Consider the following 19,750-nt stretch of genomic DNA (forward strand, 5'->3'; position numbering starts at 1 on the left):
ATGACCAATTTGAGTAATAAGGGACTTGATATGATGCTAGAATTGCTGACAAAAGTTTTACCGAAAGGTAATTTGGTTCCAAGGTCAACTTATGAAGCAAAGAAGATATTACGTGACTTGGGCATGTCATATGAGCATATAGATGCATGCAAAAATGATTGGGCATTATTTTGGAAGGAAAATGAAAACCTTGATAAATGTCCGGTGTGTGAGGCGCCTAGGTACAAGGATACACGTGCCCAAGGTAAGAAGATTCCTCATAAGGTATTGCGTTACTTCCCGTTGACCCCGAGACTGAGGAAGTTGTACATGTCAGGCCAAAGAGCTAAGGACATGAGATGGTATATAGACAAACACGTGGACGATGGGATAATGAGGCATCCAGATGATAGTGAGGAGTGGAAGGAGTTTGATTTGCAACATCCTGATTTTGCCCTCGAACCTCGCAATGTAAGATTGGGGTTGGCTACAGATGGATTTAACCCTGTTGGGAATATGAACAACTACTATAGTATGTGGCATGTCATACTTATCCCCTATAACCTACCACCTTGGTTGGTTATGAAGGAGCCATATTTTATGTTGTCATTGCTTATTCTTGGTCCTCATCAAGAGGGAAATGAGATTGATATTTACTTGAAACCATTGGTTAATGAGTTGAAAGAGTTATGGGAAGAAGGTGTAGAAACTTATGATGCTTATAGAAAAGAGCATTTTCAGATGCGTGCAACTTTGTTGTGGACAATACATGACTATCCTAGATTTGGTAATGTGTCTGGGTGGAGGACAAAGGGTTATCATTCTTGTTACACTTGCAACAATGAACCATATTCAGAAGCTTTGGAAAGTAAAATTGGATTCATTAACCATCGAGCTTGTTTGCCTATGGAACATCGTTGGAGACATAGTCGGTTGCATAATGGTTTATCGGAGAAACGGAAGAGATTTTTAGAGTTACAAGTGGGAAAGATACAAGAACAGCTAGATAGAATGCCAAATATAATTTTAGGAAAACATCCAAGTAACAAGAAGAGACAACTCATTGGGGAGCCAAATTGGTCAAAGGTAAGTATTTTGTACAAGCTTCTATACTGGAAAAATAAGAAGCTTAAGCACAACATTGATGTCATGCATGTGGAGAAGAACATTAGTGAGAGTACTTATGGTACTTTGTTGGGCATTGAGGGGAAAAGCAAGGACACCGACAAAGCACGAATAGACTTGCAAAATATGAACTTTAGGCACACGTTGCATTTGAAACAACGTCCTGATGGATCATATGACAAGCCTCGGGCTTTCTTTTCATTAAGCCCAAATGAAAGGGATGGTTTTTATGACTTTTTGAAATCAGTCAAGTATCCGGATGGTTATGCAGCCAATATATCAAGGTCAGTGAATGCAAAAAATAGTAGATTATCTGGTTTGAAAAGCCACGATTGTCATGTGCTACTACAACGAATTCTTCCAATTGGGTTGCAAGGATTTGCACATAAAGACATTAGTCTTGTATTGTTTGAGTTAGGTAGCTTCTTCCAAGACTTATGCTCAAGGACCCTAAAGCGAAGTGGATTGGAGAAACTAGAAGAACGTATAGTTCTTATACTATGCAAGCTTGAGAGGTTCTTTCCTCCAGCATTCTTTGATGTTATGGTCCACCTTGCTGTTCACTTGTCTGGAGAAGCAATTCTAGGAGGCCCGGTACAATATCGGTGGATGTACCCAATTGAACGGTAATTAGATCATTTGATACATCCATCAATTACATCTTTCCCATGTGGTATAAAATCACATAATGTGCGTATTTTTTCCTCGTAGGTACCTTGGAAAATTGAAAAGATACGTAACCGAGCTCGACCAGAAGGTTCGATTGCAGAGGCTTACATTCTTAAAGAATGTATTAACAATTGGTCTTTGTATATTGATGGGATCGAAACTGTACATAATCGAAGAGAAAGAAATGAAGATTTTGGTGAATCTAGCGAAGGATTGATAGTTTTTTCACAAACTGCCCGACCTACAGGTGGTAGGCGGAATGATGACAACTTGTCTCGTGCATTGCTTGATACTGCTCATTGGTACTTGTTGTACAATAGTCCTGAGTTAGAGCCTTATTTAAAGTGTGTGATTTCATATGCATGTATTGTTTGATTAAGTTTTGAATATTATCTGTAATGCTTAGCTGAAAATAAATCACCTTATTTTTAATAGTGAACACAAAAGTACATTGCATAATTCTACTGGTGAAGCCATAACTCAAATCCAACGACAAGAGTTTCCCAAGTGGTTCAGAGAACATGTAAGACATTTGAAACTTAATCACACAAATAGAAATTAAACATTTAAATAGTTTCATCATTGCTTATTACTAATTAATATCACTTATTGTATATCATTATAGATGAATAGATTGAAAGTTAGCGAGTCACCAGAAGCAACTAAACAGTTATGGTCATTAGCAAATGGTCCTAAGCCGCATGTGAAGGAGTACACAGTTTGTATGGTCAATAGTGTAAAGTTTCATACAAGGGACCTAGACAATCGTCGTGTAACCCAAAATAGTGGTGTATGTACCGAAGGGGACCATGAAGGAGAAATGCACGACTTCTATGGTCATGTGTGCAAAATTTAGGAATTGGAGTATGTGTTTCGCCATAAAGTTGTTTTGTTCCAGTGTGAATGGTACAATACCGGTACCAATGGTCAAAGGAGAACGATAAGAACTGATGCACACTGCACAAGCATTGATGTTACAAGTCGGTGGTATGAAAATGACCCTTTTATACTTCCTAGTCAAGTGAGATAAGTTTTCTACTTTCGAGATACCAAATTGGGTGAACCTTGAAAAATTGTGCAATCCATCCAACATAGGGGAGTGTTTGATGTCCCAGAAGTCGGGTGTGGAGAATCCAATGATAATACAGAAGATAGTGACGCATTTCAACAAGAAGCGATTGTTGATGTTGTCTCTGTCAATGTTGATGACAATATTATTGAGTATTGTATGGGTGATGTTGAAACTGAGGTTGTTCTTGAAGGTGGAACTTCAGGAGATGCTAATCAAAATGAAGTGCATGACATACCTGATGTTGATCTTGATATGGATTATGATATGTAGAGTTCATAATAATTGTCTTAAATGTTGTGTGTTTGTCTTAAAGTTTTATGTTTGTCTAAGTAGCAATTTTTTTAAAGTTTTGTACTTATCTTGAACTTGATATGGATATTGATGTGGTCATTTTTTGTGTTGAGGTTTTAGCAATTGTGTTCAAACTTAGCACTTGTGAATTGCTTGATATGGATAATGGTATGGACTATGATATGTAAAGTTAGTAGTAATTGTTATTGAGATGTTTTGTACTTATCTTAAACTTGATATGAATATTGATATGATCTGTACTTATTTTGAACTTGATATGGATATTGATGTAATCATTTATTGTGTTGAGTTAGTAGCAATTGTATTCAAATTTTGCACTTGTGAATTGCTTGATATGGATAATGGTGTAGACTATGATGTTAAGTTAGTAGCAATTGTGCTTATCTTTCATGTCAATACATAGTTTCAAAAAATGCCCAAAAAGGCCAAATACGCTCATAATATACCAAGGTATGAGATGGCAAGATTGGATAGAATGGGGCAAAACCAAGAAAGAATTGATGCTTTGGGATTGAAGCACATCTCAACTTCTCTAAAGGAATCTGCTAAGTCCAATTGTGCAAAAGGGAAAAGAAGTAGAGCTAGTGTTATGGTAGATGATGATTATGTACCACCTATTGGTGACGATGACAATGATGATGAGTCATCTAATTCTATAACCCATAAGGTACAATAGATGTTCCATAGGGTACAATCGATGATAATAATTTTGTTCCATTATTTGTAATGACTTTGTTGTTTCATTAAATGTATGTTTGTTAGTTACGTATGGCACCGGGACGGCTTACATGCTCGCGAGGTGAGGCATCTATTCCGGTGGTCCAATTTATGGTTCAATCTACGGAAACACCTCCTGAGGCAAATCCTCTTGCCCAAAGTTCTTCTAGTGTAGAGGCACAGGCTACCGATGCATTAACTAGCACGACTGGTAATTACATAGAGATTATACTTCACTTAATTTACTATTAAGATTATACTTCACTTAATTTAACATTGATAATGTTTAAATAGGATCGACTAGCAGAAATACATGTGGAACAACACGAGGTATAGCAGTACGGGCACTTGTTGAAAAAAGTGGTAAGCTGCTAGTACGTATAGCTGCAGAGTACGATGCTCCTGTTGGGAAGTATGCGTGCAAGCTTGTCAATCAAATTAGTGTACAAGTGCGAAGTAATTTGTCTAATTACAACATGAAAAATTGGAAAAGTGTTCATGTTGCTACTAGAGATGTGGTGCTTCAAAATATAGCGGTAAATTTACATTGATAACGTCTAACTTGTCTTTGTTTTCATTAAGCATATTAAATTTATATAATAATATTTTTATAATACATATACAATTCATTTTACAGGATTAGTTTGAGCTACACAGAGATTCCAACTTAGTAACAAAAGCATTAAATACAAAATGTGGAAGATTATTGAGTTGCAACTCCAACAAGTTGCATCAAACTTATAAAAAGCTTGTAGAATCTCATGGTGCTGACTATGCAAGAAGCCACCCGCCAAAAAATGCCACACTTGAGCAGTGGACTAGACTCATTGATGGGAAATGGATTAATAAGGATTGGCTGGTAAATTATTTATGCGTATATTTTTATTATCCAATGTTTACTATATTATGTTGTCAAATGATTAACTTAATACTTAGATGAAGTAAATGTATATTTTTTTATTCATGATTTAATAAGTATCTTGAATGTTTTGTATTAGGAAAAATCAAGAAAGAACTCTGAAAATAGGAAGAAAACTTCAGGCAAACATAGATGTGGGACAAAGGCACTTGCTGTTAGGGTTGATGAGGAGGTGAATGTTTTTTTCATTTCCTTAAACCTCAATATATTACATGTTGTGATTAATTAACTATATCTATCTAACCCTCGAATGTTAATTAATCAGAAAAATAATAATGGCGGTCAAGTTCCTGAATTGGCAAAAATCTTCAAAGATGTTCATTTCAATCCAAATACGAATATGTGGATACACCATGAGGATGAAGTGACATATGTATGTGTAGCATTCCATCCCTATCATTTCATTTCTATCATGTTTGTAAAGCTATAACATATGTAGTATTAATGTTGTGATTGTTTGTTTCTTTCTCTCTTTTAAATGATAGGAAACTATTCTCAAAGTGCAAGAGGATCATTGTCAAGATCCTAATGCAATTCCCCTTACACAAGAGGAGATTTCAAACTAGGTTTTTAAGAAGAAGTCCGGTATTGTAAAAGGACTTGGCATGAAACCTTCTTCTTCTCTAGTAACCACCGCTTCATCTAATTCCTCGGTGGAGTATATCCAACGGCTAGAAAATGAGATAATTGAACTCAAAGAGGCAAGAGCTAGGGACCAAAAGGAGCAAGTTAGGGACCAAGAGGAGCGAGCTAGGGAGCAAGAGGCATGAGCTAAGGAGCAAGAGGCACGAGCTAAGCAAGAAGAGGTCCAACAGAATATTCTTAACTTTTTGAGGAGCAAGGGTTATGATGATGCTCTTACCTATGGGGGTGGTTCATCTTCAAGTTAAAACACTTATTGGTTAGTACTTTATATTACATTTGAAAATCTATATTTGCTTTCTACAACTTATAAATTAGGAGTTGTGATTTTTAATTCATTGGTGTGGCTACTCTTAATGCATTGTTAGAAATGTTTCTTATAACATAGTTAATGTTTTTACTTTAAGATTTTAATGTAGTATTGTTTTTATATTTGTGCAGATTTCTTATTGGTGGCTTTTAGGAGATTTACTTTTGGCATTACTTGAAGACATATGAGGACATCTTTCATTAGTTCAAACGCATGATTATGCTACACTTTTTGTATTGTTATAAAACATCTTGAGTTATTGTATGTATTGCAAACTTTTATTGTATGGAAGTTGTTTGAATTGGATGCTTCTTTTATTTTTTACTTGTGGAATGTATAGATCTTTTTTTATAAATGTGTTGTTCAAATTTGAGGTTTTAATAATGTAATGACAGGTTACAGGTTAATATCAAAGCTATGAAAAAAATAAAAACAGGAAATAAGTTTTAGCGACGAATTTTTTCGTCACAAATATTGCAACAAAAAATTGTTTTAGTGACGAATTATTTCGTCACTAAATATAGCTAAATTTTGTAAGAAATGGTTTTAGTGACGAAAATTTTCGTCACTATATATGCCTGGATTTTCTTAAAAATAGTTTTAGTGATGAATTTTTTCGTCGCTATATGTACCCGAAAATAGTTTTAGTGACGAAATTATTCGTCACTAAATATCAATTTAATAAACTGAAGTGTTTTTAGTGATGAAATATTTTCGTCACTGAATAGTGTTTTTAGCGAGGAAAACATTTAGCGACGAAATATTTTCGTCGCTAAAAGTTTTTTCTTTTTAAAACAAATCAGACTTTTAGTGACGAAAATTTTCGTCGCTAGGACTTTTAGCGATGGGGTTTCAGTGACGAAATGAGTTTCGTCACTAAAAGTCCGATTTCGTCGCTAAAGGTTCTTAGTAACGAAAAACTAGACTTTTAGTGACGAATTTTTTCCTCACTAAAAATACATTTTGTTGTAGTGTAATCACATCTGGCATATCAACTAGCTCATATTCTTTAGCAATTTTGAGCCTTTTCATTTCAACTAGAGATGCAACTACAATGCAGATGGCGGAGAAAAGCATCCCAATTCCAATTCTCTGTAACATCGTGATAGTAGAGGGATTTCTAGTAAAAGCTCTTGCTATAGGAACAAAGATGCGATCATATATAGGAATGACGAGAATAATGGACAGGCTGACAAAGGACTGTAGTGAAGCAGTTGGTATCTCAAAGCCAGGAAAAATTGGTCTGTCCATGGTAGCACCTTGCTTGGTAAAGAAAGTTGAGATCTGAGCATACACAACAGCATATCCCAAGCTCGTAACCCATATTGGAACAAGCCTAAGAACAGTCTTTGCTTCTTCAATGTCACTGAAAGAACAAACCTTGCCTTCATCTTTTGAACCATCTGGGGACAACAAGGCTTTGTTAAGAAACCTGCAACATCAGAGGATTTAGATGGCCATATAAGAGGACTTGTTATCTAATTTAATTAACTGATTCAAAGTTGTTGTAGTGAGTCAACTTCTATTGCAAGACGGAGACTTGTCCAGTACCTATGAATCACATTATGGCATTCTTAATATAAGAGAAGTTCCTTGTACTATTTTCAAATTTGTTTCCCTTTCTTTGGAAAAGCAGAATTCCCTTTGTGTCATGCTAAAAAGTTGCATCCTAAAAAGATGCAAGAGCCCTCTAATTTGGGACCAATGTCAGGTGGTAATTGGTATATGTAGTTTTAGGTGAGCGAATAGCTGCATAACATGGATATTGAGCCTGCAACTTGTTGCTTTTGGTGGAAGACACTTGCCATTATAGGAAGACCCGATCTCAATCTTAAAAAGCTTGTACTTAGTGCACCAAGCTCCCATTTTTATAATATTTGGGAGATGTGATTAATAAGCAGCCTTACCGCCCCCTCTGCCCCTCTTTTTGTGTGTGTGTGTGTGTGTGTGTTGCATCTTATTCTTAAGGAGTGTCAAGGTCAATGACTGTGAATGAAAACCTAAAGAAGCACAAAAGAGAGTCAGTTTGGGAGTAATTATTAGGTACTCTCGGAATACGAAAAATGGTATTCCTTCTTCTCACACTCATAGTGGATTCCACTCATTAAACTCATAGTGAGATCCACTATGAATTTGAGAAGAGAGAGTACCATTTTTCTGTATTACGTGAGTACCTAAAAATTTTCCTCTGTTTGGAAGCATCTTGATAAATTAATTTTACTATTTCCAAGTTCCTTTGAAATTGTCAAAGACATTGTGAGAATACTGAAATAAAAGCTTATGTAAGACTTGAGATGTACCATAATTTGTTACTGGACCTATATTGTTACTTTTCTATTTCCCTTTCCCGTTAATTTATCTGCACTTATATTACTTGAATTGTTCAGAGCCATGGTGTGGCAGGGTTGCATGAGCTCCCTCTTCAATAATTATTGGCGAAGGGGTAGTCCGCCAATTTTTAACAGCAGCAACAAAGACACGACCAATCCTGAGAAATGGGCTTTTCTCAACCCCTTTAACACTATATCGATAAGTCCTGGTACCGAGCAAGAAAACGCCCAATGCAGCAACCATCAGAATACAAGGAATTCCAAATCCCAGACCCCAACTAAGGTGTTCTTGTATATAGCATGTGACCAAATTTGTAACAGCAGCACCCCCACATATACCAAAATACCACCAGTTGAAGAATGAGCTTTTGGCTTTGCACTCCTCAGGATCCAGTCCATCAAACTGATCAGCTCCAAAAGCCTGAACACAAGGTTTGTGTCCACCTTTCCCAATTGCGACTAGATATAGAGATAAGAAGAATAAGATTACTTGGAGCTGGCAAGTAGAACGTAACATAATTTTGTTGGCGTCTACGTAATCAGGAGTGCTTAGAGAAGGAAGCATCGCCGACACAGTCAACAAGCCTAGTCCCTGTGATTCATCGCAATCCAAGTCAAGATTATTTAACAGAAAAATATGACACAAGCTTCTAACACAATGCTGAATAAGGCATTTCTCTCAAAGTCAAGATTACGTATAAATTAAGGTTCAGCATGTTATGTTAAAAAAAAAAAAATTACTTGAATAAATAAAGTCCTGAGCACAAAAGAATAAATTGGCGATGTACAAGACATTTAGCACAAGCAGTTATTAAATTCCATGGTTCCAAAGTTCAAAGCAGAGATCAAAGAAGCTATTTTTAGAGCTCCAGATTATTATACTGTAATTATTGATAAGTAAAAAAAAGAAGTTAGTGGAACCCAAATGAAGTTAGTCAACTACTTGTAAAAATGTTACGGTATAAAAAAAATTGTGGTTAGGAGAGAGACACAGACGTACCATGATGTAGATAAGAGAAGCAACGACAATGGTGCGGTAGCGCCCGAGAAAAGAATCAGCCAGGAATGCTCCGAAAAGAGGAAGCAACGACGCTGTTCCGGACCAAACGTTAACGTTCTCCGCAGCAGTGGCTGTGGACTGACCCAGCGGTCCCGTCAAATACGTTATCAAGTTCGCGCTTATCCCATAGTATGCAAACCTCTCCGCCACTTCCACACCTATATACCCATAACAAATCTATCACAAGACGCGCACACAAAATATGAAATAATTAGTGGGTACTGCACTACTCATGCATGTACGTTGTAGTGTTAAAGTGTTACCTATGATGAAATATGCGGACCTCCAGCCACCAGTGTTTGATCGGAGGACTGGGCGGCCTTTGTAGTCTACGGCACCATCCACAGTGTCTGACAGTGACAGAAGTTGGGTGTCCATGTTATGTTAATGTTATGGCCGCCTATCTTCTTTGCTTTCCTACTACTTTGGACTTTCCCAACACTTCTCAACCGTAAAAAAGAGTTTTCCTAAAAGCAAGTAAGCAACTACCACGAAACCAAGGTAAACATATTTCGTTTTCGTACATCATCAACATGTTCCTTCCTTCCTTCCTTCCCCCTGTTTCTTCCTTTTCTTTTCTTTTTTTGTCTTTTTCTTTTTGTTAACATCGACCACTTTATTATGTGTTTTGATATATAAAAATAAAAAATAAAAAGGAAAGAATAAGCAATCAAACGAGGGAATATATTTAATGCATTTTTTTTTTCCTTTTCTCGTTTAGTGTTTTTCTTCCTTTACAATTTAATTTAACATAGACCAATCATATTAGCTTTACAATTTTAATTTCCTTTGCACGCTTTATTTTTTAAAGATATTTTTTGGCAAATTAGTATCATTATTATTATTGTGATGTATGAAAACTTATAAGTACTGTTATTTTAAATATTGGATAGAACGGTAGAAGTAACAATTTAACTAAAAACATAATCCTAATCATAGGGTTTTTTTTTTTCTTATCTGTACTCTAAATTGATGAGGCAAATGACATGCATACATGGGTTTGAAATAGTGCTATGATAATAATATAAAATGTGAATTTGGATAAATCAAGGAATTTACTTCATTGTCTATTGATTTCTTCCAAAGCATATAATTTGATGTCCAATGTTCTTCAAAATGGTGAGAAAAATATATCATTTATACTAATCACAATTTAAGACGGCTTAACTGCATAAGCCAAATTGCACAAAGTTCAGTTGTCAAGATTTAGATATGGTAAAATTGGACCCGAAGGATAAAAAAGCAAGGTTTTGAAACCCGGACCGGACCGTATGGTCCCACAGGGAATACCTCGAACCGTTCATTTTTACGGTTCTTTTAGCCTCAAGAACCGCTCTATGGGAAAAAAATAGGGACCTGTGCAAACTGCGGTCGGACCTCACGGTTCAAAGAATCGTGATCAGATCGCTTCTCACGGTTCCCTACTTCCCTTTGAATTTGAACCTAAAAGAAATAATAAAAAAAACATAGAAAAACAAGCTTTAAATGCTGCTCCCTTCAGAGTACATCACACAACTCCCTCTCTTCAGAAACTCTTCTCTTGGGCGAAGCAAGCTTTAAATTCTGCCATTGCCATAGGACTTCAGATTATCGGCTAAAGTGGGAGGAGAAGATTGTTCTTTTGGGCAAAACAGTTTTTCATCGTCGAGAGGGTCATCTTGTTCGCTAGAAGCCGAAAGTAGCAGATCTTGTTCACTAAATTGATGTTTTGGGTGAGATTTTGCTCGGATCAATTTTGGAAGAGAGGGAGAAGAGTTTGCTCAGATCAGTTCTGGAAGAGAGAGAGGCGAGAGAGAAAGAAAACATGAAGCGTGTGACTGAGGGAAAGAAAGAAAAACCTAGCCTAGTGGTAATGTACTAGTGGGCAGGGGTCTGATGGTTTTATGAGGATGGGAAATACGCATTGGGAAGAGAGTTTGTTTGGGGAAAGGGTAAATTAAATGCATGAGTGGACATTTTCTTTAATGCATTTATTTTTATATTTAATTTTAAATGTTAAAATATTTAATTTAATATATTAGGATAAACTTTAAAGTAATATTTCAAATTTGAAAGTGCTGCATCTTTATATTTATTTGTACTATTTTAATACAATATTCTATTTGTAATAATTTTATACATTTATTTATATTTAAAACAATTAATAATTAAATTATGATGTCATCATGGTTCGACCTCGGTTCAACCTTGGTTCGATCTCAAAAATCTTGAACCTCTCCCTTTTATGGTTCAATGAACGGTCTGGGTTTCAAAACCTGGAGAGGTTCAATGAACGGTCTAGGTTTCAAAACCTTATAAAAAAGTGGGTATGCGTAAAGGAATTTATTTATTTTTATAATTTGATAGTCGGGAGAGGTGAATTTGAATCCTAAATATCTTCATTAAAAATACAAGTATGTAACTCGTGCAATGCACGGATTTGTTAAATGTTTGTTAGGGTACATTTTTTTACACCTAATATTACTTAAATAACACCTATTTGTTTTCAAACATCACTAACAAATTATTGGACTTCCCTAAATATTTTTTACTATTATTATGCTAGCCCACAACCATTCTTCTTTCCATCACAAAATTGGGCTACAAATATAAAACACTATAAGACCAAATATTTTTGTAAAGCCTAATCCCAAATTATTTATTTTATTGAGCAAGTTAAAATCCCTTTTTTTTTCCTAAAGCCTAAGAATTTTTATGTTTAGCAATATTTGAAAAGCCCATGATTCAAATACATGGCAAAACAATTTTATCAATGGAATTCAAATCCATAATCAAAGGCCATGATTCAATCTCATGGCAAATTATTTATCAAAAAGCCTAGTCCTCACTAGCAGCATCGAAAAACCTAGTTCTCACGGGCAATATAAAAAAAGCTTAGTTCTCACTAGCAACATCAAAAAAGCCTAGTTTTCACTAGCAATATCAACAAAGCCTAATTCCCACTGACAATATCAAAAAACCTAGTTCCCACTGGCAATATCAAAAGCCCAAATTACGTTGACACTATTTTATAAAAAACCCAAGATTATTAGCACTTGGCAAAAATACTATGTCATAATTATTTCACTTAAAAGTCCAATGATAAACAATGTTTCAATTTCTTAAACATTACTATAAGCTATGACAATCATCTTATAAGAGCTCATGGAAAGTTATTTATCTTAAAATTAAGATATTTATCTTATACCATATTATAAACCCATGAAATTTATATAGAACCCTTGGTCACTATTTATGTCACAACATTCATAATATATTTTTTTTCCGAGGCTCATGGTAACTATTCATCCTACAAGCTTACCATTTAAATCATAACGTGATTATTGGGAACCATAAACATTACTTATGATATGGAATTCATCATTTCAAAAAATAGTAAATGTTATTTACAAAAGCATTTTGAAGTAATTAAGCTTTTACTGTTATTTTAAATATTACAACTCATTGCCCAAAGACCCATTACAAATATTTATCAAAACCCAAAATATTCACTAATAATAAGAGTCCATGAGGGATGAAAACCCATGGCAATATGTGCTATTGATGTCCATTTTGTAGGTCCAAATATGCTATAAAAGGAGAAAAAGCCCAAGGAAAAAAGGGAGATGAACATAGCCCAGCTCAAAGGGTCCAGCCCACATGAGCAAGCCCGATCCTAAGAACTCCAGCAAAGGCAGAGGACTGAAATAGGCAACCAGCTTCTCTCTTTGTTCAGCCTTGACTAAGGTCCAACTGGAGGACTCTATAAGAGAACCAAGTCTTTGAGAATGAACTAGAGATTGTCCCATCAACTTTCTGTCACCCTCTCCCTGACGTGAATAGTGCCCAGAGGTTGTACTAGCAGCTGAAGTCTAATGGGAAATGAGACTTCATCACTTTCCTCAAGACCATATCTCCAGCTAAAGGGGAGCCATAACCAGGTTACCTAAGTCCCAACAAAGCAATGCCATAAATGTCAAAACGTTCAAGAAAAGGTTCATGTGCCAAGTCCATGAATCCTAAAGGGGAAAAATTTGGGAACATATGTTTTGGAGGGCAAAAGGGGTTCTCCAACAAAACCCTATGAGGTGGGCTTAAACTTTGACACCTTGCTTGGGGTGTTGAAATCCTACTTCCTAGGGTCAAAATCTCAGTTGTAGCACTAGCATCCTTCCTTAATGCCCGTCTTAACCTTATTGGTTGAATATAACCTCAGAGATACCAAGTATTTAATGCAAGATTATACTGATTTTACCCATGTGTGACATTGTCCAAAGAGGCATGACAACCCAAAAGAGAATCCACCATTTATAGCCAAATCCTAAGATAATCAAGCCTACCATTTTGCCTTCTGATTAGTCTTACGTTTTTGGACTTTTGCTAATTAATACTTTCCTAAACTCCACTATAAAAGGATAAGCAAATCAGACCACACAACACACACCAACCCCTTTGGAATCTCTGTCATTCTTGCCACTTTGCAACATTTTAGCTTGTAGTTAACTCTCCCCAGCACATAAATCATTCCCCTCAGCCCACACTCACTTAGCGTCAGACATTCCCTTTCCTTTTTTGCATATTCTAAGCCTATAAATGCTTCCTAATCAGTCATAAACAACCATTTACCCATTAAAGACTTAGTTTCAACATTAACTCTATCATACCATCACAAACTTGCATACTCACTCACTCAAAACAGCCTATACTACCCCATTCATGCCCCACATATATATTCCCCAAGAATTTTAGTTCAATATTTGCTGCACTGAACTGGAATCTCTCTCCCCCTTCACACCATGCCAAATAACCCCTTTCTTCTCACCATGGAACCATTAATTTTTACTTTTTGTTTCACTATTGAAGGATATAATGTATTTTGTAACAACGTAATTCTTCCCTCATATTGATATAATGATGATTGAAAGTACAATAGACCCCCCCTGACCAAGACCCACAAGGACTTCTAGAAGTGAACACTTTCTTAAATCTGTTTAATAACTGACTACTGGACTTTAAGTTTAATTTCACCCTACCATTGGAGAATTTATTTTTCTTGTATTATCGAAACAGGACCACTAATCTACTAATAAACTATTGCGGAGTGTTTTATTGGGCTTTGTTGTTGTTCTATCAATGTGCAACTTTTATTTCTTGCTTGGATAGGCTTATCACAACACTGAAAGCCTTTGGACATCATCTTAAGAGCCCATCGTTGAGTTTCAGCTTGGATTTCTTGCATTTTATTTGAATGCATTAATTTCCTCCTCAGAAATGTTATTAATACTATTTTCCTAAAGAGGGAAAAAAAGAAGAAGATGAAGTGTATCAAATTGAAGTAGTTTAGTTTAGTTTTTTTTTTTTTTTTTTGTAAAAGGATTTGAGTTGTGTTTTAGGTTTTCGGAGACTATTTTTTATTTTATATTTCTATTAGCAATAGTAACATGTTGTAATTTAAAATGGAGTAGAAATTTAGTGTTTTAGAGACCTTTGGCACTTAAAAAAGGTAAGAGAGAGAGAGAGAGAGAGAGAGAGAATGTGAAGGAGAATAATAAGAAATTTATAGAAAATAATACGAGAAGAAAAAAGTTATATACATCGTAATAAATATTAAACTATTCAAGTCATGTTATGTAATAAAATAACATTATATTCTTATATAATATTGTTAGGGGCAGTTTTTTTGTCACCAATATGATATTTGGGAAGCCATGATCAAGACTCAACTTTGGGCTTAAAATATGGCCCAAAGGCTATCGGTGAAGTGTGAAAAGCCCATTTTGCCCAAGTTCCAGGTTGTATCCAACAAAGATTATAATAATGCCCCAAAAATACATCCTGCAAAGATGAGCTAGCACAAAGGAGGACCCACCACAATAAGTGCTTAAATAATAGTCCAGTAGTGAACAAGAGAAACATCCAGTGGTAGATGCCTGGAAAATTAATAAATGTATTTGCATAGTAAAAATTATGTACTTCCTCCATAGTCGGTTAATATAAAAGTGGGCCCGTTATAACAAGTACACAAGAGGAAAAATGGTCCAGTAGTGAGTATAACAGAACTCTAGGGGTAGATGTCTAACAAATTGATAAGTGCATTTACATGATAAAAATCATATATATTTTTTTATTATTATTAAGTCAACATAAGGGAAAAATGTTATAGTATCCAAGACATTATGGCCTTCATTATAATAGCAATAAATGAGGATGAAAGGTTTCATAATTACAAGTAAAAGAGGAAAATTAGGATAGAATGAAGGGACAGAAAGAGTGTCCATCTAGCGTAACAAATGTTTAAACAAGATCTCTATGTGCCATATTATGCCCAGAGTAATGAATATATGTGTATAGTAAGTGGTGGGAGTGACTTTATGGAAAGTTTGAGCAGGCCTGTCCACAGGTCAATTCAAGTCGAGTTTGTGCCCAACCCGGAACCGACTTGATTACTTCAGGTGTACCATTTCTAAACCCACCTCCGACTGGTAAAATGGGTCGATTTGGGTGGTCAGACCTCCCTGGAAACCCATTGGTCCTCAGTTGGGGTTGAAAGTTGCAAAACTATATTAGAATCTGTTGAAATCCACTGGATCTATACCAAATTGGGTCGGATATGCTGAGATCTTGTCGGGTCTCAAAGAGTTCAGGCCATTTTTCGACTAATTGGACTAAAATCATCAACTAAACGCTCCCATTGGTGGAAAACGACTACTTTTCTGGTGTAATACAGTCGGGTTGGTTCTTTTCAATTTTTCATGTTCAGACTCGTCAACTGACCCGCGAGTCTCAGGTTTTGGGGCTGGAGACCTGCCGCTGACTAGTCATCAATGTTGGGTTGGCTGGTTCTCGGATTGGATTGGCCGGGTTGGTCGAGTGGGTCAGTTGATGAGTTGGTTTGGACACCCTTAAGTTTGAGTCAATATATGGAAGTATGGAAGAGAGGCAGAGTGGTGTTTACCCATTTTCGGGTATGGTGTAAAAAGGGGCTGTTTATGACTATTTTAAGGTGCTGGGATTTTTTGAGGCGATGGAATGGGATGTTTATGGGTAAGTGTACATGGGTATTTATGGATTAAAAGCTGATTTATGAACTAAATGACTGGTTTATAAGTTGAAAATAGCATGATGGGAGAGGAATTTTATGATTAGATGTTTTTGTCCTTAATGATTTGATGGTAGTTCCTTTTATAGTGAAGCTTAAGGGATTGATTAGCAAAATTTGGAGAGGACCAGATCTGATAATAGCAAAATCCCAGAATATCTCTTTTGAGATTTGGTCCAAAACGGTGAGACTTGCTTTTTGGGTGTTTTGCTTATTTGAATAATGCAGCTGGAGGCTAAGATGCTCCTAATCTAGGCATTAAATGTTGGGAATTGGAGATTAATTTCATCCAATAGGATTAGAGTAAGTATGAGGACTAGAGATCTTGCGTGCTGCAACTAGGACTAGAGCCTAGGAGGGTCGGTTGACACTCCAAGCCAGGTGTCAACCATTGTTACCTCTGTTGGGAGCTTTTGCTAAATGCGCCCCTTATGCCCTCTAAACCACTTTTCCCTAATTTTTCCCTTTAGGATTCATGGGCTTGGTTCATGAATCAATTACATACATTTTTGTAAGAAAATAAATTATTTAATTGAGAATTTCATGAGCTTGGAGGTCTTAGTTATGACTTCCCTTCCCCTTTAACCAAAACTTAGAGAGGAAGTAGAAATGAGATGACCTCAACTCTTATATGTTAACCAGCCTCTGGTACTGTTCACGTTAGTGTTGGCAGTGGCAAAGAGGCTGATTGGACAAGAGGCCAACTCCTAATTTGGTTCGGGAGCTTGGTTGCTTCTTGAGGTGCTCTCCAGTGGAAGACAGAATTGAAGGGAATTCTCCAGCTAGGTCAGTTTGCACACATGAGTTGTTTTGGCTAAGATTTCATGTTGGGTTTGGCCATAAGGGCTGAGTATTTTGGTGAGCTTTTGACTTGGTGGTTCTCTCCACTTGGGTCTATCCTTTTTCTTTCACATTGTGAGCCCTACAAAATAGACAAAGCTACCATATATTGCCATGGATTTTTATTCCACATGGGCTTTAATTGTCAGTAAAAATGAAATGTATTCATGAGATTTAACAAATATTTATGATAGGTTTTGGGTATTAATTTCCATGGGCTTTAAATAACAACTTGTATAGTTTCTCATAAGTTTTGCCATGGATTATTTTGTAAATGATGTTTTCTTTGGGGCTTTTAAATAGTAACCTCAAATGTTTCTTGTGAATAACATTTACCATGAGTTTTAATAGAGGCAATATCCATGGGTTTCAAATAAAATATGATAACAACCACTATAATGGAATAAAGTGATATATTCATAAGTTTTTCTATAGATAATCATAATGGGCTTGTAGGATAAATAATTATCATGAGTTTTGGAAATAAATATTATGAATGTTGTGATATAAGATAAATAGTGACCATGGGTTCTTATTTAAATTCCATGAGTTTATAATATGGTATGAAATAAATATATGTCATGGATCTAAGATAAATAATCATAATTTTCCAAGAGCTTTTAAAAGATGATTGCAATGCATTTTTACAATAAATAATTGCCATAGAGTTCATGGGTTTGTAATATTATAGTAATAGATTTAAGAACTTAAAGCATGGTTCATCATTGGACTTTAAGTGAAATACTTATGATATAATTTTTGCCAAGTATTGATAACCTTGGGTTTTTTACTAAATAGTGTCAAGTAACTAGCTTGGGCTTTTAATAGTGCCAACGTAAATTGGACTTTTAATATTGCCAATGAGAATTGGATTTTTAATATATTGCCAATGAAATTGGGCTTTTGATATATTGCCAATGTGATTTGGGCTTTTGATATTGACAATGTGAATTGGGTTTTTGATAAATAAATTGCCAAGGGTTTAAACCATGGGTTTTGAATATGAATTTGAATTCTATTGATAAAATAGCATTGCCATGGACTGAAATCATGGGACTTTAAAATATTGCCAAGTAGTCTTGGGCTTTAAAAAGAATGAGGTGTTTGCATTGGGCTCATAGGGTCAGTTTTGGACTTATCTAAATAATGATAATAAAATTGGATAAGATATGAGATTTTGGGCTTCTGTGATCATTTATATTGTGGCCCAATTTTGATAATGAGATAGGAAATATTTGTAGGCCAATGGGATGAGATATATTCATGGAGGCCCAAAATAATTTATGGGTGAAATTTTGGTATTTTTGGTGAATAAATAAATGTGATTAAATAGGATTGGGACACAGGGCATGAATGAAAAAATTGTACCTCAACAACTATCTTTATAATGCAATATGATAATGTTAGGTTCTAAGACCTTTATGTTTAAATGTATTAGAACTCTAATTTGTAATGTTGGCAAACCATGATCAAAACTTTTAAGTCTTGTTTAGACTGCTCAAAGTATGTGTATTTAATGTAAAGTTAGAATCAAGTTGCTGCATTTGTTACTGTGCAATTTTGCCCAGCTTGATCGATCAAGAATTAGATTCGACCGATTGAAAGTCGTGTAGATCGTTTTTTGCAGAAAATTCCAACTCAGCCCAAGCCCGTTTTGTGTGTAGGGTTTTATGTTTTATCCTAGGTATAAAAGGGAAAACCCTAGCCACGTTTTTAGAGGTTGTTACTACAGTGTGTGTGAATCTTTTGTGAGATCTAGAGGTGTTTACCTTTACACATACTTAGGGTTATCAAGGTTTAAGACTATGTCAAGAACTTGGTGATCATTCAGTTGCTGCATTAAGAGTTTAAAGATATACAAGTAGGAGTACTTGTGCTTGCTGGGAATCCAAGAAGGAAGTAGTCCGTGGACTCGGAGCTGTCACGTGATCATGTAGTATGTTTCCTACTTGAGGTAGTAATAAGATGTTAGTGGTTTAAGTCGCTATTGTGTAAATTTCAATTTCTTCATAATGGATTAAGTTTCACCTTGAGGATTGCTAGGTTAAATCCACCCCAGGTTTTTTACCGGTTTGGTCTTCCTGGGTCATCATATCATTGTGTTCTTTATATTTCCGCTGCTTTGCATGATATGATTTATATGTGTTAACCTAAATCTGCATAATTTACCTAAGTTGATAACTTGGCTAAATAACTAGGTTAATCTGATTGTGTTTTAAGGGGTCTAAAAACGTACAGATAACATTTATGAATTAAAGAGAATAAAAATGATAACAACTTAAAAACACAAAACTTAATCATATCAACCTAAAGTGACTTTCAAATAATACAGAGATTCATCAGTCTAAAATAGATATGCAAGAATTTTTTTTTTTAAATCCACCAGAAAATGAAAAAAAAATATTGAGAGAGAAATAGCCTTTTGTGTGTACGAAAATTATGTATAGAATGAGAAAGAAAATTGTAAATTTATTGTAAGAGGATGGGAAAAAAAAACCAAAAATAAATGAAGATAAAGGGGTAGAAGAGAAGTGATATTAAGGTAGATAGTAGTAGAGAGATGAAAAGGAAAAGGGGAGGAGAAATGTTAGAGAAAGTATAACAATATATTGGGAAATTAACATATTTTCTCTCATTTTGGTCGTAATTTGTTAAATTTGTTTGACTTGAATGTACAATATGCATGGAAAATGTGTC

At 35.4% G+C, this 19,750-nt stretch overlaps 2 protein-coding genes and 1 long non-coding RNA gene across 3 annotated transcripts; 2 read left to right on the forward strand and 1 right to left on the reverse strand.

The window, feature by feature from the left end:
- LOC142625462 (uncharacterized) lies at positions 1-2,148 on the forward strand. The gene is made up of 2 exons (XM_075799115.1): positions 1-1,698; positions 1,816-2,148. The coding sequence occupies exons 1-2, from the start codon at positions 1-3 to the stop codon at positions 2,146-2,148; spliced, it is 2,031 nt and encodes a 676-aa protein (XP_075655230.1).
- A 3,421-nt stretch (positions 2,149-5,569) lies between these two features.
- LOC142622049 (uncharacterized) lies at positions 5,570-6,100 on the forward strand. The gene is made up of 2 exons (XR_012841860.1): positions 5,570-5,694; positions 5,877-6,100. It is a non-coding gene; the product is annotated as an uncharacterized LOC142622049 (long non-coding RNA).
- Positions 6,101-6,641: 541 nt separating this feature from the next.
- LOC142625470 (protein NRT1/ PTR FAMILY 5.10-like) lies at positions 6,642-9,622 on the reverse strand. The gene is made up of 5 exons (XM_075799123.1): positions 9,399-9,622; positions 9,076-9,293; positions 8,120-8,667; positions 6,706-7,177; positions 6,642-6,650 (listed from the first exon to the last, which is right to left on the reverse strand). The coding sequence occupies exons 1-5, from the start codon at positions 9,511-9,513 to the stop codon at positions 6,642-6,644; spliced, it is 1,362 nt and encodes a 453-aa protein (XP_075655238.1). The 5' UTR covers positions 9,514-9,622.
- Positions 9,623-19,750: the final 10,128 nt, after the last annotated feature.

This window comes from Castanea sativa, chromosome 1, assembly GCF_040712315.1.
Source record: "Castanea sativa cultivar Marrone di Chiusa Pesio chromosome 1, ASM4071231v1".
Lineage (NCBI taxonomy): Eukaryota > Viridiplantae > Streptophyta > Magnoliopsida > Fagales > Fagaceae > Castanea > Castanea sativa.